At 42.9% G+C, this 24,423-nt stretch overlaps 1 protein-coding gene across 13 annotated transcripts in view; it reads left to right on the top strand.

The window, feature by feature from the left end:
* FAM13C (family with sequence similarity 13 member C) overlaps positions 1-24,423 on the top strand; it is a 136,315-nt gene that overhangs the window by 105,419 nt on the left and 6,473 nt on the right. For all 13 annotated transcript variants that reach the window (XM_069571657.1, XM_069571659.1, XM_069571655.1 and 10 more), the window contains 5 exons: positions 2,946-3,156; positions 4,783-4,921; positions 13,718-13,799; positions 15,229-15,440; positions 23,395-23,490. In XM_069571657.1, the coding sequence (XP_069427758.1) occupies positions 2,946-3,156; positions 4,783-4,921; positions 13,718-13,799; positions 15,229-15,440; positions 23,395-23,490 (740 nt within the window). The remainder of the gene's footprint in view (positions 1-2,945; positions 3,157-4,782; positions 4,922-13,717; positions 13,800-15,228; positions 15,441-23,394; positions 23,491-24,423) is intronic.

Below are 24,423 nucleotides of genomic sequence, written 5' to 3'. Positions count from 1 at the left end.
TTTTTTCATTTCATCCTCACTTAGTCTTGAGAGGCACCCACCATTATTCTCCCCATTTTACAGATGAAGAAACTGAGGTTTCAAAATGTTTACTTTTTTCTGAAGTGCCTCTGAACAGGTGGAGGACCTGGGATTCCAACTCACAATCTTTTTTCTCTCTTGTTCTGTCTGTGGGGGTTGTTTCTTGCTTCCCTTCTCAGGTATCCTTTTTTTCTCCAAATTTTTATATTAACTTTTATTGGTTTTTACTTCCTATACAATTAACATGCATTCATTACAGAAATTTTAGAACACACAAGGAAAAAAAATTATTGAGCTAATGCACATAATGTGAGATTATGTGCATTTTAAGTGTCAGTGATACGCTATTGTTAACTATAGGTGTGATGTCGTACAGAGGATCTCCTCTGACTTTTCTGTCACAGCCCTGTCAGATGATCTAAACAAGGATGTGGAGAGAAATCAGGGAACACCCTGGAGCCCCAGAAGAAAGTATGAGCACCCCACATCCTGGTTCCCAGACCCTCCCTCTGAACTGTACTGCATCACAGCATGGACCTTGGCGAGCTGCCCCTTGCTTTGAAAGTGCGTTCCTGGGGTCCCAGCAGAAGCCACTCAAGTTCAATATTGCCGTAAGCTTCTCCCTGTTGGGGAGCCGGGTCTGCAGGTGGAGGCCTGGGCTGTGTTCCCAGGGTGGCAGCAATGTTGGTTGGCACTAAGGCTACCCTGGCTTCTTCTGAGCAAGGAGCTCAATGACCCTGTCTCCAATAGGCTTGTGCCCACCGGTTCAATTAAGCCACTTCTCAACTTAGATCCTGAGACAGAGAGCTCAGGTGCTACCCGATCACCAGTTTCTGACTGTTGCTTTCCAGCTGGACACGTTGGGATCTTCCGGGCCCACCACCTCCTTCAGTGGTGATCTGCTGGGAAGAGAGGTTGTGATGTTAATGGCACAAACAATGCCACAAAAACCAGATGCCGCTTACATGGAGAGTTACAGTTACAATTGCCGCACAGCTCAAAACAAGCCCTTCACAGCGGCCTGTGGTTCTCTGAAGTCACGTCTTAGGCCTCTGTGAGTTTCAGAGGCTGAGCTCTTTGTTCACCCCCACGTTAGTCATATGCCTAGGACCTCAAGTGCCCCCATTCATTATAAAGCACCGCCGAGAGGCTCCTGGCCTCTTAGTTTTTACCCTGGCCTCGCACCTGAGCTGAAGGCCAAAGATCCTTTCCATTTCAGCAAAAAATATGCTGGTCCCAGGTGCTTGATAAAGATCTTTCTCTTCCTCATCGTTAATACCAAATGATGCTACCCAGAAATAGGTACCATGAATAAAATGAATTTCTTCTTGGAGTCTAATGGTTTAAGAAGAGGATTTGGTGAGGCACTCAGACACTCCTTGGTGGATGTTGAAGGTCATTGTAGTGCATGCTGTCACTCATGTTACTCCTTAGGGCTCCCTCCAAATGGCAGTGTTTTCTGGCTAAATTACTCTTAGCAAGGGTGTCGCCTGTGGTGAGTTGTGTTAGTCACACTGCCGTGGGCCTGGCTTTGGCATTCTCCGACTGCAGCTTTTCCCCAGCCCTCACCCTGTCCATTTCTGACCAGCCTCAGGCGCTGACAAAAGTGCGGTCGGCAAGCCCCAGAGGCTGGATAGGAGGCATTGTCTACCCTCCCAGCCTACAGCCAAACAGGGCAGAAGCTGCCTGCAAACAGACAAGCACTTAACCCAACCTTTGTTGCACAAAGCAAATTGCATTTCAAGCTCTAGAGAACATGAGCCATTCATTCTAAAGCTGGCTACGATTGGTCCAGTACTAAATTGTGATAAATGTTTGTTTTGGAAAAGTGAATTGTCAGTATTTTCAGATTCACTTATTCACCCAGAAAGGCTGTGTTTTTCCTCTTTCTTTAGGAAAGTCAGAATAGGAGAAAGCCTCGGGTTGTTCTAACCTGTTTTCTGGGCAAAACTGAGAAGGCTCTGACATCTTTTTGAGTAGCTCTGTATAGCACCGTAGGATGGAAGACTCCTAACTCAGCCACCCTGACTGGCATCCTCCTGTTCCCCATCCCCCTCCCCTCACCTGGGTAGCACAGGGGTGCCCTCCCTCTCTGGACTGACCCTGGTTGGGGAGCTAAAGAGCTTATTTAAAAGGGGAATGATCACAGAATTCAGGCAGAGAGATTGCCTCACCCAGGAGAGGGTTTAGAGCAGGTTTTTTTCTTGGTTTTTGTCCCAAATAAAATGGTAAGTCAAATTTTAGAGAAGAACTAGAATCATTTCTAATCACACCATGCTTTGTAGTTGCTATGTAGCTTCTTTGATCATTTAGTGTGTTTTTTTTGTACACAGAAATGTGTACCATCTTGTGCTGAAATGTGTGGTTTTCTCATTTAGCATGTTCTGAACATCAGTTCATGTACATAAGCAGAGTTCTCCATCATGTTTAAGGAGTGCTGAGTAATTTGCTGTCTGGGGACTCTGCAGCCCTCTCTTTTTGGTTTGTTTTCTCTTTTCTCTTCCCGCCCACCAGCTCCTCTGCCTTCCTCCACTGGCAGTTGCTGTATCTATTCTCCCTCATCTTTTGCTCCAGTTATTCGTAATTGTTTTTTCTTTTTCACTCTAACATTTTATAATATACTCTCTGACATATGTAAATAATATGAAATAAAGAGAGAATTTTTGTAGTTTGGCGCTATGCTGATGCTGTAATTTGGGCCGAAATAAGCTGCGTTTCCATTTTTGGCGTGTGTTGGTCTTGTAATATTTTCTGTCCAGGTCCTGTGGGACACAAACACAACAGTATTTTGAAAGGCCTTCATATCCCCAGAAGGAAGAAATGACAAAAAGGCGAGACATTATAGACGTTATAGGGAATGTTGATCTTTGTTTAGGAACATGACAGTCACTTCTGGGATGCGATGATTTATCTTATTTCCTCAGCCCCTGCGCCCGTGCACAGAGATGGGCAGAATGAAGCAGACAGCGCACCAGAAGACGTGCAGTCTGTTGAGACCAGCAGGCTGCTCTATCACATCACCGACGGCGACAACCCGCTGCTGTCGCCACGATGCTCCATCTTCAGCCAAAGCCAGAGATTCAACTTGGACCCCGAATCAGCCCCTTCTCCACCCAGCACTCAGCAGTTTATGATGTAAAAACATCTTGTTCTTATCTTCACTTCATACAGTTTTTAAATACTCCATTTATAAACTACAGTGAAGTGTGTGTCCAAAACAGAGCAAACATGCCTACCAAAAGCAGCTGCAGGCCCTGAACCATACAAGGCAAGAAATCAGTGTACTTTCTAGCTAAGAATGCCGTTTGAAGCTTGCTTGTCTCAGAAGGAAATGGTCTCAAGACACAGTCTGCCCTATGGCTCACAAGTTTGAATGTTTCTTATGAAATGACCAGAATCCTAAGAAATGTACACGTGTGAATACCAGAAATGCCATTCTTGGTGAGCTCATTAAAGTATTACTTCTGTGTCCAGGAGTGGCCTCAGTGGATGGATTGTGGCAATGCTTGGCAGGTTGTTCATCTCAGTTTCTTCTTAGATTCTTGAAAAGTGGTAGCTTACAATAGCTCCCCCAAAAAGAAAAAAAGGGAAACTATGTGTTCTTTTTTTTTCTTTAAGTTCCATTAGTAGTTTTGATGCATAGCTAAAATGAGTCTTCCCTTGACTAAATATATGTGCTGGGAATTCCTACATTCTCCTTAGCACCTCCTGCTGTCGCTCATGAATTTATCCAGACCTTGTTCCAAGGACTCTCTACTGATGGACTTGAGGGAGTTAGTGAATTATTACTATTTTAAAGTATGTTAGATGAGAAAATGAACGTGTTTTCTAGAGAGGCAATCCATTTCTTTTATCAGATTCACAAAGGCTCTATTATATCAAGAAAACTACTCATCTGAATCCTTTTTGAAAATATTGTTAGTCTGGGCTCAATCCCTGATGACTCAGATGTAAAGAATCCACCTGCCAATGCAGGAGATGTAAGTTTGATCCCTGAATCAGGAAGATCCCCTGGAAAAGGAAATGGCAACCCACTCCAGTGTTCTTGCCTGGAAAATCCCATGGGCAGAAGAGCTTGAATGGGGTACAGTCCTTGGGGCTGCAAAGGACTGATCACAGCACACATGCATGCCATTTATTGAGGATAACGCTGTCTCATTAGTCTGAAATTGGCATCCTCCAAGATTTAGGAAATGCATTTCCTAGACTAATATTCTGACCTTTGTAGACAAAAGTCCTTGGTAACATTTGCCTATAACGGAGTTCTGTGAATCAGGGGTCTCCAGTACCCAGCAGATACTACCATAGGAGGCTCATCAAATGATGAACTGGCCTCTGAACTTCTCTGATAATCCAGAAAGCTGGGTTTGTAGACAAGCAGCAGTGTTTACTGGGAGACCATTGTTTTGTTCTTTGAATTTGTTTTTTAATGGGAAGAATGTTGCTTTACAATACTGTATTAATTTCTGCGTTTAACAAGGTGAACCGGCCATAGTTCTTTTGCTTATAAGTTACATCTTTTAAAAGACATTTTCTTGGAGTATAGTTGATTTACAATGTTGTGTTAGTTTCAGATGTACAGTAAAGTGAATCAGTTAGACATATACGTGTATCCACTCTTTTTTTTAGATTCTTTTTCTATATAGGCCATTACAGAGTATTAAGTAGTATTCCCTATGCTGTACAACAGGACCGCATTAGTTATCTGTTTCATATGCGATAGTGTTTTTAATGACTCTCTTCCTCCTTGGATCATTCCAGGCTCCGCAGTTCTTCCCGGTGCAGCTGTGGGGATGGCAAGGAGCCCCAGACCATTACCCAGCTCACCAAGCACATCCAGAGCCTCAAGCGGAAAATTAGGAAATTTGAAGAAAAATTTGAACAAGAAAAGAAGTACCGGGTAAGGCCCCTGTGATTTGAAATGAGTGGATTGTGCCGTGGGTATATGGGCTTTTCTGTCCTTCCTTTTTGAGTACACCTCTGTGCCTGGGGACAGCTCAGTTCCCCTCGGCCAACCCAGGACCCATCATAAGTGGAGTCCCTCCTGGGTCTGTCAACTGATCTCTGCTAAGATGATTCCTAGCAACAAATTGCAACTCTTATTTCCAAACTGATTTAATTATTGATTTCTCTTTTTTGTTTTTTCCTGAGGAACCTTACTATCACTAGTGTTCCTAGGACTCAAATTTGGAAAGATTGTGAATTATGGTCTTATTTGTTCTTTAACTTTTTCTCATTTGCATTTGGGGTAAGAAAGCAGATCCAACATGGAGTCATTTGCATTTTGATAAGAACCTATTAGGGCTTCGCTGGTAGCTCAACTGGAAAAAGAATCTGCCTGCAATGCAGGAGACCCTGGTTTGATTCCTGGGTCAGGAAGATCCCCTGGAGAAGGGATGGGCTACCCACTCCAGTACTCTTAGGCACGCTTGGTGGCTCAGATGGTAAAGAATCCTCCTGCCATGCGGGAGACCTGGGTTCGATATGTGGGTTGGGAAAATCCTATGGAGAAGGGCATGGCAACCCGTTCCAGTATTCTTGCCTGGAGAATCCCAGGGATAGAGGAACCTGGTGAGCTACAGTCCATGGGGTCGTAAAGAGTTGGACCTGACTGAGCGACTAAGCACAGCACAACCCAAGAACCTATTAAGGGCACGACGGATGGAATCTCTAATTGTGGAACAGAATGAGGGAGGGTTTTCTTTGACAATGAAGTACCTTCTGGTTGATGGGTGAGCACCTATCAAGTGACATCTGTTCAGGCCACTCTTAAGGACAAACCCTGATTTCATCCTTTCTCTTAGAGAGACACCAGCCTTTGTGCTGGTGTGACAGTGTTGCAACTGTGAACTTTTCTTACATAAGAAGCGATAAAGTCAGAGCTAAGTGTCCTGATGTCCCAATGCTAGCTTTATTTATTGTCTGCAATAGTGATCATGGCATAGAGAAAAATCATATCCATGTAGAATTGCACAAAGATACTGGGTTTTTGGCAAAGGGCCCAGAACAGCTTGTTATTAGAATAAAAGAGAACAGGGGATAAGGTCTCATACATCTTAAAATATTTAAAGGCTCACTGAGCAGTTGGTCCAGAGGCAATCTGCTGGTTCCTGAGGTGTGGGTAAGTTCTCGGGAGGGAGCTGAGAGTAATATTTCTTTTTCTTGTTCTTCCTGTCCTATGTTTCCCACAGTGGCTGCAAATTTACTAAAAGAGGGGTTGTAAGGAGTAATCTTTAGCTTTTCAAAATGGATGGAAAAGAAAAATCAGATTAGCTTTCAAGGCAGCTTCAGTCAGGGTGCTGAAGACTCTTCCCTTTCTTGAGGTCAGGCAGCCACAGCTGCTTATGGTCTTTCATGTAGTAAGAGGGTGCTGTGCACATTGTAAGTACAGGCTTTATTTCACAGATAAGGAACAGGAGGCCCAGAAAGGACTTACAACCTTTTTAAGGTAGTTATGTTCTAGCACCTCAGGCTTGGGGTGGTTAAGATGAGTTGGTTTACAGTGGAGGAGTGGAGTAAAATTCTTAAGGTGTCCGCAGTTTGGAAACTGCAGATAGCCTCAGAGGAGCTGGCTTTCCTTGTCTGCTGCTGCAGCATTGCTGGATCTGCAGGGCCCTCGTACTGGAAACTGGAGAAGCAGCTAGGGCCTCCATCCCTGGGGGCCTGTTAATAGTTCTTACCTGGCGGTTCCTGAATCAGACTGATCTGGGTTTGAATCCAAGCACAGCCACTTACGAACTCTGCGACCTGGGTCTTGTTACTTTATGTTCCTGAGTCCATTCTATCCATCTGAACAGTGGAGTTAATAGTGACTTCTTAGGTTTGTGTTAAATGAGGGAGCCCATATGTATTGCTTCTTACAGTTTTAGCACCGGGGAAGTAAGTGGTCCTAGATATTACTAACTTTTTCATCTGTTTGAGTGATGCTCAAATAGGCTATCCCATGGCACCTCTGCCTTGTTGAAGAATAAAGGAAAATTATAGACATTAATTTTCCACTAGATTTTTCTGCCTGCAGCTACAGACTCTAGATTGTGGAGAGTCTGTATATATAACAGGTCACCTGGCCGTTGGCTATTTTAGAAAAGAATTTCTCCTGGCACCTCCTGCCTTTGTCTGGAGAGACTTTAGGGCCAAAGCAGACACTTGCCCACACATTTAAACATGCAGATTGATGGATTTGGGAGCAGTGAAAGAAGTCTTCATGGTCACAACTCCTCTGTGTGTGTGTGAAAGTCTTTGATGTAATCAGAACCTTCAGTGTCTCAGGAAACAGGGCTTCCCCTCACCCTTCCTGTCTGGATGCCAGGCTGTGGTTAGAGGTTTGACATGTCACTGGACTTGAATTGGTTGCTGTGTGTATGGCTTTCCTTCCTGGCAGCCTGACTGTGGAATTAATAGCACCTGCTGCTAATTTTTGAATCCAAGTTCCTGCTGGCCCTCCATGCTAGTCTGATGGCCTGATACAATGTACATCCTTCCTGCTCTGTTGAATATAACTATTTCACTTCCTGTCCAGAGCTGTGTTTATTTCCTACACTTTTACATTTTACAGTTAACTATTGTTAGACTCATGGACCTAGAAAAAACCTGTTTCAGCCAGATGTCCACTTTCAGTAGCATTAGAGAATGTTAGAATTAGAAAGGATTTGTGAGTCTTCTCTTGTTTGACCACTGAAGAAACTGAGGCTCAGAGAAGGGAAGTAACTTCTCTGAGTTCACACAGCAAAGAATTAATCACAGCTAAGACAGTAACATGGGTCCTTTTGTTGCTGATCTGTAAATCTTTGTAAGATGTCTTTTGAATTGTTTTTGCATGTGTGTGTGCTAAGTTGCTTCAGTCATGTCCGACTCTTTGTGATGCTCTGGACTGTAGCCTGCTAGGCTCCTCTGTCCATGGGATTCTCCAGGCAAGAATACTGGAGTGAGTTACCATGCCCTCTCCAAAGGATCTTCCCAACCCAGGGACTGAACCCGCACCTCTTAGCTCTCCTGCGTAAATAGGTGGGTTCTCTACCACTAGCATGTTTGGCAAATCACAAGTCTGGCCCAGCTGCACCCTCAGTTATGTGACTCAGGAGCCCTATTTAAATCACACTGAATAACATCTACACTGAGTCTGTGGTATATGGCCCTTGGGGCCTATTAAACTGAAATATTTCAGCTGAGAAGTTAGACGGCTTGAAGATCCACAGCCTGTATATGAAAACCTTCCATGTGATATGAGAGCTGCCATCCTTCTCAGCTTGATTTAACCTTTTTTGAAAGCTCTCCCAGGAGTAGAGAAATAGAAAATTCATTTCAGAGAATGATTTCAGGCTTTCAAATATTTTGTCAGAAAATTCAGCCTTAAATTTCTACTAAGTCTTGTTTGCAGTAGTGTAAGTTTACTTCTTTGGTGGTCCTTGGCTTAGCGTCTTCGATTTTTGTTTTTAACAGTATTTCGAAAAGAGTGCATTAACTGTGTGGAGCATATCCAGTGAAAAAGGTGTATTCCAGAGAACAGGATGTGTTTTCAGATCCATGTGGAGAGTTCTGTGAGGATTTTGAGAAACCAAGTGTAAAATATTAACTGTTCACATAACCAGACTGTTACCCACAGCCAGAGTACTCAACATTGCATCAGGGGGTCATTCTAGCAGAGGGTGGGTAAGACCAGGAGCAGCCTTTGGAGGTGTGGCCCTGTGTCGCTGTCCGTGGTGCTGAAACCAGGGCTTCCCTCCTGGAAACCAGAGTCTTGCTTCTGGGCTCCTGTAGGGAAAAAAATCACCGGGCTTCCATGAAGGCGGGGGGAGGGGAATCTTCCCTCAGTATTATTTTGCATCTTGATTTTAGACTGTATGTATTTTGCATCTCTATAGAAGTGCGAGAACCATGTTTTGTGTTTCACAATTAAAACATCTAATCCCATGTACATTTGATGATCCTCTAACACGAGCACTGTTTCTTTAGACTTGAGAGGAACACAGTTTTCTCCCCATGTCTCTCTGTCTCACCAACAACTTGCTGATGTTACGTGGATTTAATAGATTCTTAATCACAGCACAGCCACCAGTCTTGTCACTAACATTGCACACATTTCTGCTATTATGACAGTGTTTATGATGTCTTCTTGAGCATGCCTATATAGCTCTTTGTATTACTATATCCCCAGTTGAAAGTAACCACTAATTTTCTTGAGCCTGTGTTTAAGTTACCAGGGTGGGTATGTCTGCTGTTCCTCTCTGCTAGTTTCTCTTTTCTATAGAAAATTCACTTTTCTACTCTGAAAAGAAATCCAGAAATCAAGGTGAATGATTTGTATGAACAGAGTCATATTCTCCTAAAATTAAAGCTATATTCTTATTGCCACATCCAAGTGTGAGGCATTAGTTACTAGTGAGGACATACTATCCTATATGTGTGTGTCTTGGTAAGACTTACTGTTCCTTTAAAGATCTGATAGTAACACCACCACTGCTACTGTCACCTCTGCCAGTAATGATAGCAATAATACTATTTTAAATTCTAGCCAACACACCTTGAGAAACCTGTCTGCAGGTCACAAAGCAACAGTTAGAACTGGACATGGAACAACAGACTGCTTCCAAATAGGAAAAGGAGTACGTCAAGGCTGTATATTGTCACTCTGCTTATTTAACTTATATGCAGAGTACATCATGAGAAGCGCTGGACTGGAAGGAGCACAAGCTGGAATTGAGATTGCCGGGAGAAATATCAATAACCTCAGATATGCAGATGACATCACCCTTATGGCAGAAAGTAAAGAGGAACTCAAAAGCCTCTTGATGAAAGTGAAAGAGGAGAGTGAAAAAGTTGTCTTAAAGCTCAACATTCAGAAAACAAAGATCGTGGCATCTGGTCCCATCTCTTCATGGCAAATAAGTGGGGAAACAGTGGAAACAGTGTCAGATTTTATTTTGGGAGGCTCCAAAAAATAAATCACAGCACATGGTGGTTGCAGCCATGAAATTAAAAGACGTGTACTCCTTGGAAGGAAAGTTATGACCAACCTAGACAGCATATTCAAAAGCAGAGACATTACTTTGCCAACAAAAGTCCATCTAGTCAAGGCTATGGTTTTTGCAGTGGTCATGTATGGATGTATGGATGTGAGAGTTGGACTGTGAAGAAAGCTGAGCACCGAAGAATCAATGCTTTGAACTGTGGTGTTGGAGAAGACTCTTGAGAGTCTTGGATCTGCAAGCAGATCCAACCAGTCCATTGTAAAGGAGATCAGGCCTGGGTGTTCTTTGGAAGGACTGATGCTAAAGCTGAAATTTCAATACTTTGGCCACCTCATGCGAAGAGTTGACTCATTGGAAGAGGCTCTGATGCTGGAAGGGATTGGGGGCAGGAGGAAAAGGGTATGACAGAGGATGAGATGGCTGGATGGCATCACCAATTCGATGGACATGAATTTGAGTGAACTCTGGGAGTGATGGACAGGGAGGCCTGGCGTCTGCGATTCATGGGGTTGCAAAGAGTCGGACACGACTGAGTGACCGAACTGAACTGAACACATCTATAGTGTTTAGCATGTGTCTGGGACTTTTTCATGCATATTCATCATGTTTCATGTTCAGACTCATCATGTTTCATGCATATTCACTGATTTATCCCTAATAGAAACCTTATGAGAAAGATGCTATTAAATCCTGATTTGATAGATGCAATTGGGGCATGGGGAGGCTAATTATTGCCCAAGTCCACACTTGTATGGTTAATCTTTACTTTAATGCTACTCTGTCTGGATAGTGAGTCTATAAACAGTGAGGAGTTGAAATCTGAGGATTAGGATTCTTCCATACATACTGACTTCTCAGACTTATAAGGTGTTAGAGATCCTGGGGTCTCCATTCTTCAGCTTGGAGCTTGTGACTGGTAGGAGCTAAAGCTTCCAGTTTGTAGTGTTCTCTAGACAGATGTGGTCATAAACCATGAACAGAGGCAAGGGAGGAAGTGCTGGTTTGTGTCAGTATAGCCCTCTCAGTTCACTTCAGTTCAGTTTAGTCGCTCAGTCGTGTCTGACTCTTTGCGACCCCATGAATCGCAGACGCCAGGCCTCCTTGTCCATCATCAACTCCCAGAGTTCACTCAAACTCAACGTCCATCGAGTTGGTGATGCCATCCAGCCATCTCATCCTCTGCCGTCCCCTTCTCCTCCTGCCCCCAGTCCCTCCCAGCATCAGAGTCTTTTCCAATGAGTCAACTCTTTGCATGAGGTGGCCAAAGTACTGGAGTTTCAGCTTTAGCATCATTCCTTCCAAAGAAATCCCAGGGCTGATCTCCTTCAGAATGGACTGGTTGGATCTCCTTGCAGTCCAAGGGACTCTCAAGAGTCTTCTCCAACACCACAGTTCAAAAGCATCAATTCTTCGACGCTCAGCCTTCTTCACAGTCCAACTCTCACATCCATACATGACTACTGGAAAAACCATAGCCTTGACTAGATGGACCTTAGTCAGCAAAGTAATGTCTCTGCTTTTGAATATGCTCTCTAGGTTGGTCAAAACTTTTCTTCCAAGGAGTAAGTGTCTTTTAATTTCATGGCTGCAGTCACCATCTGCAGTGATTTTGGAGCCCCAAAAAATAAAGTCTGACACTGTTTCCACTGTTTCCCCATCTATCTGCCATGAAGTGATGGGACCAGATGCCATGATCTTTGTTTTCTGAATGTTGAGCTTTAGGCCAACTTTTTCACTCTCCTCTTTCACTTTCATCAAGAGGCTTTTTAGTTCCTCTTCACTTTCTGCCATAAGGGTGGTGTCCTCTGCATATCTGAGGTTATTGATATTTCTCCCAGCAATCTTGATTCCAGCTTGTGTTTCTTCCAATCCAGCATTTCTCATGATGTACTCTGCATAGAAGTTAAAAAAGCAGAGTGACAATATACAGCCTTGATGTACTCCTTTTCTGATTTGGAACCAGTCTGTTGTTTCATGTCCAGTTCTAACTGTTGCTTCCTGACCTGCATACAGATTTCTCAAGAGGCAGGTCAGGTGGTCTGGTATTCCCATCTCCTTCAGAAGTTTCCACAGTTTATTGTGATCCACACAGTCAAAGGCTTTGGCATAGTCAATAAAGCAGAAATAGATATTTTTCTGGAACTCTCTTGCTTTTTCGATGATCCAGCGGATGTTGGCAATTTGATCTCTGGTTCCTCTGCCTTTTCTAAAACCAGCTTGAGCATCAGGAAGTTCACGGTTCACGTATTGCTGAAGCCTGGCTTGGAGAATTTTGAGCATTACTTTACTAGCGTGTGAGATGAGTGCAACTGTGTGGTAGTTTGAGCATTCTTTGGCATTGCCTTTCTTTGGGACTGGAATGAAAACTGACCTTTTCCAGTCCTGTGGCCACTGCTGAGTTTTCCAAATTTGCTGGCATATTGAGTGCAGCACTTTCACAGTGTCATCTTTCAGGATTTGAAATAGCTCAACTGGAATTCCATCACCTCCACTAGCTTTGTTCATAGTGATGCTTTCCAAGGCCCACTTGACTTCACATTCCAGGATGTCTGGTTCTAGATGAGTGATCACACCATCGTGATTATCTGGGTCATGAAGATCTTTTTTTGTACAGTTCTTCTGTGTATTCTTGCCACCTCTTCTTAATATCTTCTGCTTCTGTTAGGTCCCTACCATTTCTGTCCTTTATCGAGCCCATCTTTGCATGAAATGTTCCCTTGGTATCTCTAATTTTCTTGAAGAGATCTCTAGTCTTTCCCATTCTGTTGTTTTCCTCTATTTCTTTGCATTGATCACTGAGGAAGGCTTTCTTATCTCTTCTTGCTATTCTTTGGAACTCTGCATTCACATGCTTATATCTTTCCTTTCCTCCTTTGCTTTTCACCTCTCTTCTTTACACAGCTATTTGTAAGGCCTCCCCAGACAGCTATTTTGCCTTTTTGAATTTCTTTTCCATAGGGATGGTCTTGATCCCTGTCTCCTGTACAATGTCACGAACCTCATTCCATAGTTCGTCAGGCACTCTATCTATCAGATCTAGGCCCTTAGATCTATTTCTCACTTCCACTGTATAATCATAAGGGATTTGATTTAGGTCATACCTGAATAGCCTAGCAGTTTTCCCTACTTTCTTCAATTTGAGTCTGAATTTGGTAATAAGGAGTTCATGATCTGAGCCACAGTCAGCTCCTGGTCTTGTTTTTGTTGACTGTATAGAGCTTCTCCATCTTTGGCTGCAAAGAATATAATCAATTGATTTTGGTGTTGACCATCTGGTGATGTCCATGTGTAGAGTCTTCTCCTGTGTTGTTGGAAGAGAGTGTTTGCTATGACCAATGCATTTTCATTGATACAAAGAATGGCCTGGCCACGGGTGTCAGGTGTGGGTAGCCCACAAGGTGATTGAGAGGTAGACTTTATGGGGCATTGGCATGGTGAGGACTATGTAAAAATGCTGGGTGACTAGGCATGTTTAGAAACAAGGTCCATGGCAAGGATGAAAGAGTGGAGGAAGTCAGGAATGTTTGCTCTGCTTCTCAGATGCAACTTCATCTGCTGGAGATAGCTTGCCTGAAGTTCCCTCCCAGCTTTGTATATGTTCCTGAACTATCTTTGTGTGCCTCAGCTGCTTAACGTTTTTTTTTTGTTTTTTCCTTTTCTTTTCTTTTCTTTTTTCTCTCCCTCCCTCCCTTCCCCTCCTTCCACCCCCATTTTCCCCTCCCTTGCAGCCCTCCCATGGTGACAAGACATCTAATCCTGAAGTCCTGAAATGGATGAATGACTTGGCTAAAGGTCGTAAACAGCTCAAAGGTAAATGCTAGCAAGGGAGTCTCCTTTTTAAGGAAGGAAGCAGTTAAAATTGTGATAATGTGCTCCAAGCAGCTTTGGATTCTCTTCTACCTGGGCCCTCTTTAACCTTGTCTCCTGCAGAGTTTGGAGGCCCTGTCTTTTTAGAGCCCTGGGTCCCCTTCATTGTTTGATCCCTCTGAATATATCTGCATATAAAGGGACTGAGGAAATCCAACCTCCCAGGCAGAATGATTCACTTCAATGCCAGGAAGATTTCAACCTGTGGAGTATTCACCTCCTTGGGTTATTGGGTTGTTGGATGTTAGAAAGAGGCCTGAGCAGTCATTGATTCCACATACCCAAACTGCACAGAGGAGGATATTTGTGTCCAGAGAGAGGGGATGGTGACATGGCTGGAAGGTGGTGGGTTCCGAGTAAAACTCGGTTCTCTTGCCTCCTAATCCAGTCTCCTTTCTTTGTCTCTCTGGAGATGGTGGTCTGAGTATTAATTAACTCTCACATCCATTTTAAGGGACTATAGTTATTTACCAATAAAAATTTATTTTCTTCCTCTTCCTACATTTTTGTTTCAATATCTAGAGATATAGGAGCTTTTGCAGATTTCTAGAAGGATGATGATAAAGAACTGGAAAGGAATACTAAATTAATTCAGTGGTATTAAACTGTAGTGATGTAGCATGTTTATAAAATATGCAGTGTTTAAACACCATGCCAGAGCCTAACTCAAAAACAAACATCAAACAAAGGAAATGTGCAATGTAATTGAGAAATCAATATAAATGGCACCTCATTCAAAAGACCAGTCCCCTAAGCATATTCTGAAATGGAGTTTTCTAATAAGTCCCAGGTGGCCCTTTTGTTTTGAATTATGTAGGTTTATATAAAGCCACATTGCAATAATGGTGATTTCTGGATTTTAAATATTGGCATTAGACAAAATTGTGAGATCTGTCAGGCTGGGGCTGGCACTGTATCTCCCGTGCCCTGCCCCTCCTGTATATCCTCAGATGACTGCCTTGTGTAATGTCTTCCAGTAGACCTTGCGTTTCCACAGGGGGCTCTTCATGACTGCACAACTTTCAAAACCTGAGGAAAGGAAGCTTTGAGCGTAGTATTTCAGGTGCTGTGGCAGATAACAGGTGAAAACTTTGGGGCCAAGTACCTCTGGTCTTCTTCCTCTGAAATCTAAACCATTCATGATCCTTCCACTTCTATGTGATCCTTGCCCCAAGAGCCCTCTATTGTCACACCTCATGGGGAGTGTGTGTGCTGCTGGCCTTGGTTATTAAGGCTGCCCTTGCCCTGTGGAAAGCCATGGTCAGCTCTGTTCATTTCCACTCGGCATCAGGGGAGAAATTCCTGAAAGGCTCTCTGCTCTTCTTAGACCAATGAGTCTGTGTGCTCATGTAACTCATCACATTTCTCTTAGAACTAAAGCTGAAGCTGTCGGAAGAGCAAGGGAGTGCTCCCAAAGGCCCACCTAGGATCCCGCCCTGTGAGCAACCCGCAGTCCCCAGAGAGAATGGGAAGCCGGAGGCCGTGGGCCCTGAGCCGAGCTCCTCGGGAGAGGAGACTCCAGATGCTGTGCTGAGCTGCCTGAAGGAGAAAAGAGAGCAGCTTCCTTCCCAGGAGGATCCTAAGGTACCTCACCAGCCTTCACTGGGCCCCAGCACTCCACATGGTGCCAGTAAGACCATGGTTTTGACCAGTTTGTATCACATAAACATCTGTGTGAGACTGGCTCTGAAATTTCAGTCAGATGAGTTCCTAGTGGGCTGTTAGCTATGACCTACGGTATTGCCTCATGGTTCTGGGTGTTGCCATTCTGAAGGCCATACAGTGCTGCACGTTGATGAGAGACAAATGGGAGAGATGCTAGTGTGTGTCATATCTCGTTCTCCCTTACTTTCTCCTGATAAGTTAGCAAATGAACCCAAGACTAGGATTATAGCCTCATTTTACTGTGTGTGTGTGTGTGTGTGTGTGTGTGTGTGTGTGTGTATGTGGATACCCCCATGGAGTGTAGCCCACCAGGCTCCTCTGTCCATGGGATTTTCCTGGCAAGAATACTGGAGTTGGTGGCCATTTCTTCCTCCAGAGGATCTTCCCAACCTGGGGATTGAACTCAAGTCTCCTGAGTCTCTTTCGCTGGCAAGTGACTTCTCTACCACTGAGCCACCTGGGAAGCTCAAGGGTCTTTATAGATGTAGTCAAGTTAGGGTTACTTGAATGAGCCATACTGTGGTTTGAATGTGGTCCTTATAAATTTGGACACAGAGTAAATGCCATGTGAATATAGTTTAATATTTCATAAGAATAGAGAGGTAGGGTTTCTTGAGGAGTGCTAGGTAACATATCTAAAGACTTCAGCTTAGACATCTTAGTTTTGAAATCTTGGTGAGATACCCAGATACAGTTGTCAGTTACACATTTGGATATATGAGCTCAAAGAAAAGATGTATTATATTTTACAAAAAAAGATGATGAAACCAATTAGTATTTACCTGGTTAGTCCCTCCTCACCTGCATATCTGTGCTCACATTTTACTAGTGCCACGGAACCTTCCTGGTAGTCCTTTCTGTCTGAACTCTGAATAGCGGGGTTGTCTCTCATTTCTTGAATAATCTGTAGCTACCATAACATAGGAACTGGTGGCTCAGTGGTAAAGAATCTGCCTGCCAATACAGGACACGTGGGTTCAGTCCTTGGTCAGGAAGATCCCCTGAAGGAGGAAATGGCAATCCACTCCTGTATTCTTGCCTGGGAAATCCCATGGGCAGGCTACAGTCCATGGGGTCACAAAAGAGTCAGACATGACTTAACAACTAAGTGATACCCTAACGTAGCTCTTAACTATTCTGTGTGCCAATTTCTGTCTCTCACAGTACTTGACAACTTCTTGAGTAAAGCTTAGGCTGTTCATTACTTACCATCCTTAGTGTCTGTACATAGTAGGTATTAAGTAAGTGTTTGCAGAGTGAATGGGTTTATGAATGAACAGACTAGCATATGAGACTTTGAAATGAAGTCCTCTTGAGGAGAATGCTGGCTTCACTTGTTCTTTTGTACTTACATTATCTACTCTAGATCTTAAGATGGCAACATGTGCCAAATCCCAAAGGCTTCCTGTTTCCCCTTCTTGGTGCATATGATATACAAGTAGAAATGGGCTCCTGGATACCTCTGTCATTAACAAATAGCATTCAACTTAAAAATAACCAGTGTGTCGTGATGAGTGATCTTCACTCAGCCAACGTATCACCTCCTCCCACCCACAAAGGTTCTAGACTTTGTCACGGTCCTTGGGTAAGTAGATAGCTGTGTGTGTGTGTGTGTGTAGACACATGACATGCTCACATATTCAGGCACATCTGTGGTTTTCCATTCTTTAATGCTTTGATGGTCTTTCCTATATTTTACAGTTATTTTGACCACATCTGTTAAAGCAACGTATAACACTTACAGCAGGACTCCGTCCGTGAATAAGCAAGTTATGTATGCTTGACAAGTGAACTAATTCTCATCTAATTCTCTATTCAACTTCCTCATCAATAAAAATACAGATAATACCTATTAATATAGTTGTTTTGACAATAAAAGACCATGCCTGGTAACTGGTGGGCAGTCATTCATTTGCAAAAAGATCTGAGTGCCTATCAGCGTTATGAACTGTGATATGTGCTGGATAAAAAGATTAACAAGATAGTAAAGTGATGTGGGTTACTGCCTTCATGGCGCTCATGTTTTTCTGAGAGTTGGGATGTAAGAAATAATAGATAAAACCATTAAAGATTTTATAAGTACTGTGCAAAGAAACAGATGACATGATAGAAAATAATGAGAATGGTGTCTGTATTATATAGAGTGGTGAGGAAGTCCTGTGACATTTAAGGCAAGAGAATCAGCAGGCCAAGAGAGCAGCAAAGAGCATTCTAGGGAGATGGAGCTGCAAGTACCGCGGCCTTTGAAGGAAGCGCTCGTCGGTGGTTGGGATTCTCAGGTCTGAGTGCTAGTGCCCAGGGCGGCATGAGATGAAGTCAGAAAGGACAGGTCAGGGCCCACAACACAGGCGCTCCCAGGCCACCGAAAGTTTCAGGAAGCTGCTGAATGGTTCCACGTGTGAAAGCGGCATGATGTGATTTGCACGTAAAAGATCTTCCTGATTGCTCTATGCAGAATAAATCAGGAAAAAGAGTGGAAACGGGAAGGTGAAATGGGCGGCTTGGACTAGGATGTTCACTGTGGAGATGGAAAGGAGCAGACGCCTTCAAAGTCTACTTGGGTTGTAGAATCAAAAGGATGTGCTGAATCACTGGGTGGTAGGGAGTGAAGGAAAGGAGATGGGTGCACTTACTGACGGGGAAAAACTAGATGGGTGCACACTGAGGGTGGGAGGGGATGCTTAGGAGGTCTACTTTGGACATACTCATTTTAAGATCTTTCATGAGTAGGGTGACCTATCATCCCAGGTTTCCCTAGACTTTCCTAACTTTAGCACCGAAAATTCCACGGCCCACCAAAAGCCTCAGTCCTGGGAAAACTGGGATGGTCCGTCACCCTCGTGAGGCATTTAAGACAAATAAAAACATGTAAATGAAAGTCTGAAGGTCAGAAAAACTCTGAGTTCTCTAGAAGTCATCTTTGTTTCAATGACACTTTATTTCTATTATTTTACTGATTTTAATTGGAAGATAATTACAATATTGTGAAGGCTTTTTGCCATACATTGACATGAATCAGCCATCTGTTGAACTGTTTAGTGTCAGAAAGTGAAAAGTGAAAGCTGCTTGGTTGTGTTTGACTCTTTGTGACCCAATAGACTGTAGCCCGTCAGGCTTCTCTGTCCATGGAATTCTCCAGAATATTGGAGTGGGTAGCCATCTTTTTCTCCAGGGGATCTTTCCAGCCCAGGGATTGAACCTGGTTCTCCTGCATTGCATTCTTTACTATCTGAGCCACCAGGGAAACTCCGAGTGTCAGAAGTCCCTTCAGAGAAGCCTCGTATCGCTGCAGTGGGCTAAAGTTAGGTTCTTTAAGCAGAGATCACCTGCTGTGGAATGTGTGCATCTTAGGACCTAAAGCTGCAGAGTTGCTCCGAGAGAACTTCACACAGCCAGTGTGACGTGGCCAGGCAGCTGTGGATGGTTCCGAAGGGGGGAGTCTAGAAGCCACAGAAGAAGCTAAGGGAGGACTGAAAATTTCTAAGATAGTATTATTCTTGGCTCCTCAGGGAACTGATCAGCATTTGAGGTGATCTCATTAGGCCCCATTTCTTTAAACTCAAAATGACAGATGATTTTCATCTGGGGTCTTTGCTTTACTGCTTAAAATGCATTAAATATTAGAGCTTTAGAGATGAATTCTTTCTTTTCTAGAGATGCCTTTATTATGACTCTTCCTGACATTCTTGCTGTTGGTGTTTAGTCAGAGCTCATCCTAACGCTGATAAATGCAGGAGACCCCACAGCATGGCCTTGTCAGTTCAGACCCTGCCACTGAGTGATTTTCTCCCTCCATCATCTCTGGGTGATTTTGGAGACAGTCACTTCTGGTCACAGGGTGTGCACTGAGCCCTGGAAATGAGTGAATCATCCCTCAGTTCTGATTGTGGTGCTGATTATGTCTTCCTCTGAAATGCTGAATTGGAACTGGCACCTCTCCCCTTTTTATTGTCCCTTCCAAGAACTGTAGGTGGGGTCAGGTACACAGCACAGATTACCAAGTGGATGAGTAATGACCATTACTACCGCTGCCCCTTCATCAACTGCAGCATCTTTGAAGAGAAAAGCAGATTTTTTTTAAAAACATAATCATTATAAAGATGAAATAAATTTAATCATGGGTTAGTGAGTTGTGCATTGGAGGGAGGGAAGACATACAGGTAAAAGGCACCCAAAGGAATATCTCATCAAGTTCTTCTGTCAACTTATCCTTTCAAAAAAATTTAATTTTTTGAATAGGTGATACTTTCTCACATAGTTGAAAGAACAGAAAAAGCTACACATTAAAGAGACTCCTCCCCATCTGCCAGCTCCAGTTCTGAGGTCTCCCACCCCTGAGCAGGTGGAGCTATTGTTGGTAATGTTTTTTGTGTCCTTTGGAGTTTCTATATAAGGCATATACAAGAAAGGTTCAATATACATTCTTAACTTGCCCCTTTAAAAAAGGTAGCAGTCTACATAATTGTGAATCCTTTTTTCACTTTGCATATTCATATTGACATAGTTTCTCATTATTTATTAAACTTATGATTTAATAGCACCATGGTATTCCTCTTTTAGTAATTTACAACCTTGATGGTAACCTCAAATCAAGTAGTTTGATGACTTAAATAACATTTTGTATGCCTGACTCTGTGCCAGGGATATTTACATAAGATAATTAAAAATAATTTTAGTTATTTTTTTGCATATTAAGAACCTAAGGTTCAGAGAGTCCATAATTTTCCAAATTGAATATAGTGTGTAATTTTGAAGCCAGTTATCTAAACTGACGGCCTCTCTTTTCAAGGCCGATACTGATCTGCGTATGCTTGGAAATCTGAACTGACCTGGCCATCCTTTCCAGCAGCTGGTTTGCATGGTGATGTTCACTAGTGACCTCCTGTGTTGTTGGACTGACTGGTTAGTTGAAACAGTCAGATTTGTTCCACACAGACTGTCTCCCTCAGTGAGGGCTTGGGGAGACACACTCAGGGAAAGTTTGGCAGGACTTGAGTCCTTCAGGCTAAAGAATAATGGATTCCCATCACTGTCTGTCCAGAGAGGGGAAGTCAGTTCTACCTCTGCAAGAGAGAGCTTGTTTATGCTGACAGTTTGAGTGATTTTTATGTTTCTGTGGCTTCCTGTGAAAAAACACGGGGCCAGTGCCACGGGGAGAAAGGAAACAGGCATGGTGGTAAAAGCAGTCTTTTCTCTAAGGACTGTCTGACCAGGGCCCAGAAAGAATGGACGCTGGGGCTGACCACTCAGCAGCAGCTCTGCTTGGAAAACCAGCTTGCTCAGGGCAGCCATTCCAGACCTTGGTGACTGGAGTAACCTGGCTGGGGTGGGGTGGGGCAGTTTTTACAATGATGTCAAGTTGTCAACAAAGCTTGTCAAATTTCCTTCTGTGCATGATGCCCTCTCGCTTATCCTTGAAGCCTCCTTTTTCTGCCGCCATAAAAATGGAGGAGCAGGGAGGAAGGGTCATTTAGCTGCAGGGTTTATCTCCTTAAATTTATCTTTACAATCGGACTACCCATTCATGCTCTGGATCTCTCTCTGGCTCTTGCAGGTTATTCAACATGATCCTTGTTTTCTCCATTTAAATAAAAAACACAAGTTAGATACTACTAACGTATCATTGCCAGCCGCTAATATGCAGAGTTGGGGAGCAGGATGCATTTCAGAAAGAGCCATTGGACTCAGAGGAGAAAATGGTCTGAATCTCAGTAGAAAGTGGCCGAGGAATGAGGAACAGCTCAGTTGAATGTGTCTCCGCCCCTTGATTGGAGGTATCTGTCCTGCAGAGCCAACCTCGACTCATTTTCCACCATGAAGAGCCACTTTGCAGGCCTCATGATAGCTAGTCTCCACAGGCCCCTGAGTAGAAGACAGCCCCTGGCATGTCTGACCACTAACCCTTCTTTCAGGCAGCCTGCCGTCCTGTCCAAATGTATTTGAGGATAAGCACTAATGGCATTAAAGTTTTGATAGTGTCCTGTACTTATGGCCATTGAACCCTCACATCTGTCTTTGGGGATTACTTTAATAGTGGTCCTAAGAGTAAATCATAAAATCAGTAGCGTGAAAGATGAATTCCATACGTTATATACCTGCCCTGGCTTTTATCTAGCATCTGTGGAAGGAACCTTTCTGTAACAGCATTCATCATTCTAACTTGCTTTTTGGCCGCTCTTTTCTTTTTCTCTTTTAAGACTAAATTTAGCTTTTCTAGAATCCAGACAATATATTTTCGTTGTAAAAATCAGCAAAATCACAAAAATCAAACTGCAATAGAGAGATGCCAATAACAGTTAAAGCACCCTTTTCAAAGTGCTTTCTATGTAATATAAGTCCCAATAAGATACTGAATAAAAGACCATTTCAGTGTTTTCTGAATCAAGAAATTTTTTTCTTTGTCACCTGTTAAAATCCCATGTAATATGTGAATTTTTCATGTGTAAAAATGTAACATGACTAAGAAAACCTTTAAGGAATGATTGGGCTAGAAAATGAAAGGTTCTTGGGGTTACTTAACCAATAAATGAACTGAACATGGAGAGGTGGTCTATCTTTCTACTGAAAATAAAAGAGCCTTGGGTCATATAGCCTGTGGAATTTATATGAAGATTGCTAAAAATCAGACTACTTTTACTATCTATAAAAACCTGGGTTATTAGATGGGTGGTAGGAAAGCCTATACATGTGTACCATGAAAAATTGAAGAAATACATGATATAATTTATTTGGGCAGACAAGACTACAACACAGACAATAGGTGAGGCCCAGGCAGTGAGATACAGAAATGTTTCACTTCCTTTTCTCTGTGAAGATCAGCAGAGGCCAGAATGGTTCTCAGCTGGGATGGAGAATAACTAGAAGGCTGAAAACATACACGTTTGGGCCACTTTCTCCTCCTCCAGCGTTCTCTTGGGGGCTCTGGAGGGCGGAGTCAGGACCCTGGGGGGGTCGTGCCGTGTGCTGCTTGTACCGTTTCCTTCCCATCACCTGCCGAGTGAGATCCATGGGGCCCGAGGGAAACAGAGTCTGTGCGTAGTGAACATATGGAAACGTCACGCAGGACACACATCAGGAAGGAAAACCAAAGGAAGCAGAGGAGTCTGGTCATTTTCGATGGAGAGGTAGGTAGGTGGGTGGGTAATTAGGCAGATGATTAGTAGGTAAGTAGGAAACTATTTAGAATTGTGTGTACCCTGAGGCATGTGAAAAGTAGTGTTTAGGGATGAGACAAACGGCAGAAGGGTAACAGAATGGATTGGTGGACCAAGAGGTTATACACTTTTTTTGGCTGGAAGGAACGTTTTAAACTCTCAACATCCTTGTTGTATAGGTAGGAAATTGAGAATCCAGAGAGGTTTACTGTTTTATCCAAAATATTTAGTTTATGTCAGATTTAGCCAGTAAACTAGCATAGAATCCAAGTATGTAGTGACAGTGACCTGGACAGTGTTGGTGTCTGTGAGTAGAATCTTGAAAGTCCAGATAAAATACATGTTCCAGAAGAAAAATTGATAGGCCTCAGTCATCCATTAGTTTCTTTAAGAATGAAGAAATAAAGTTATTAATTCTTTAATTAAATAATTAAAGGCACCTTACCATTTAAACACCGAGGATTCCTCTAGTAAGCTCTAAAAACATCTTTTTCAACTTGGACCTCTCCTTTAAGAAGCTTTTCCTAGAAGGAAATTGGCATGTGCTTCATACAGTATCTTAGCAATGACCTACCTTTTGAAGATTACTGTCACATTTTAGTACTGTAATCCCTTACTTTTAGGCTTCAAAACTTTTTTTTTTTTTTTTTTGCCTGTTAAAAACACTGATGTATTTTCATTCTCGTTTGAGAAAGGAACAATAATTTCATGTTTTCCAGGTAACGAAGCAAGACAAGAACCTCATAAAGCCTCTTTATGACCGATACAGAATTATCAAGCAAATCTTGTCCACACCTTCCCTTATTCCAACAATTGTAAGTTGGGAAAGCTTGCCTTCACTACTAACCTGTCCGTGTGCTTTGTGCCGACATTTGTTAGGGAGGCGGCACCAGGAAGGGGCAAGCAAGCCTTCTTGGCAGGATGTCCTGCCCACACGGCCAGGTGTGCCAGACCATAGAAGTGAGGCCTCCCTCAGCTCCCACACTGTACTCGACAGCGCCTGTTGGTTAGGGCCGCTGTGAAACAGGACTGGGTAGCGATTCCATTTCTGAAGCCAGTTTTAGCATTTGCTTTCATTGCTTGGGTGAGGAGAACAAATGATGGATTTTAGTCTGGCATTACCTAATTTACAACCGCACAGCTAGACAAAACAGAACCCGTTCTAGTCTGGGTGTTGTTAATTTTTCTCCTTTAATAAGAAAATTGATTTGTGTGTTCTTTGATAATAATGCTGCATTTGTTTTTGTTACCATTTGACCATCACTGTGTAAGATAGAAGCAGATTTATTTCAATAGACAATATGAATACTGAAATTGGGTTAGACTACTTTTAATTAAGAATGATTTATGGGAATACAGAACTAGAAAAGTACCACAAATCCTACACCACCAATATTAGAACAGTCACTTGCTCAAGATGTCAGTATTAAAAGAAAATAAATATTAACAGATACAAATTTAAGTATACTTCAGTACATTTATACTTCCACAACTCTAAACACAGAGACATCGTGACTCATACTCGTTGAGATTTTCCTGTTACGGAAGCATAAGTTAAAACAGGGAATGGTTTTCAGATTTCCTTGCAAGAAAATCTTCTGGTTGTGACAAGCATTATCAGAACAGGTTATGGAGAATCTCCATTTTGTTTTTGGCCTTCATGAAGCAGTTCCCTGAATTTACCCATTTTCTCAGTATTCTCTGTATCTGAGCCCAGACCAGGGCCTGATTTGGGTGACAAGATGATG

This window comes from Ovis canadensis, chromosome 25, assembly GCF_042477335.2.
Source record: "Ovis canadensis isolate MfBH-ARS-UI-01 breed Bighorn chromosome 25, ARS-UI_OviCan_v2, whole genome shotgun sequence".
NCBI classification, from domain to species: domain Eukaryota; kingdom Metazoa; phylum Chordata; class Mammalia; order Artiodactyla; family Bovidae; genus Ovis; species Ovis canadensis.
The sequence above is the reverse complement of the archived record's forward strand: the minus strand, read 5'-3'. Positions and strand labels throughout refer to the sequence as shown.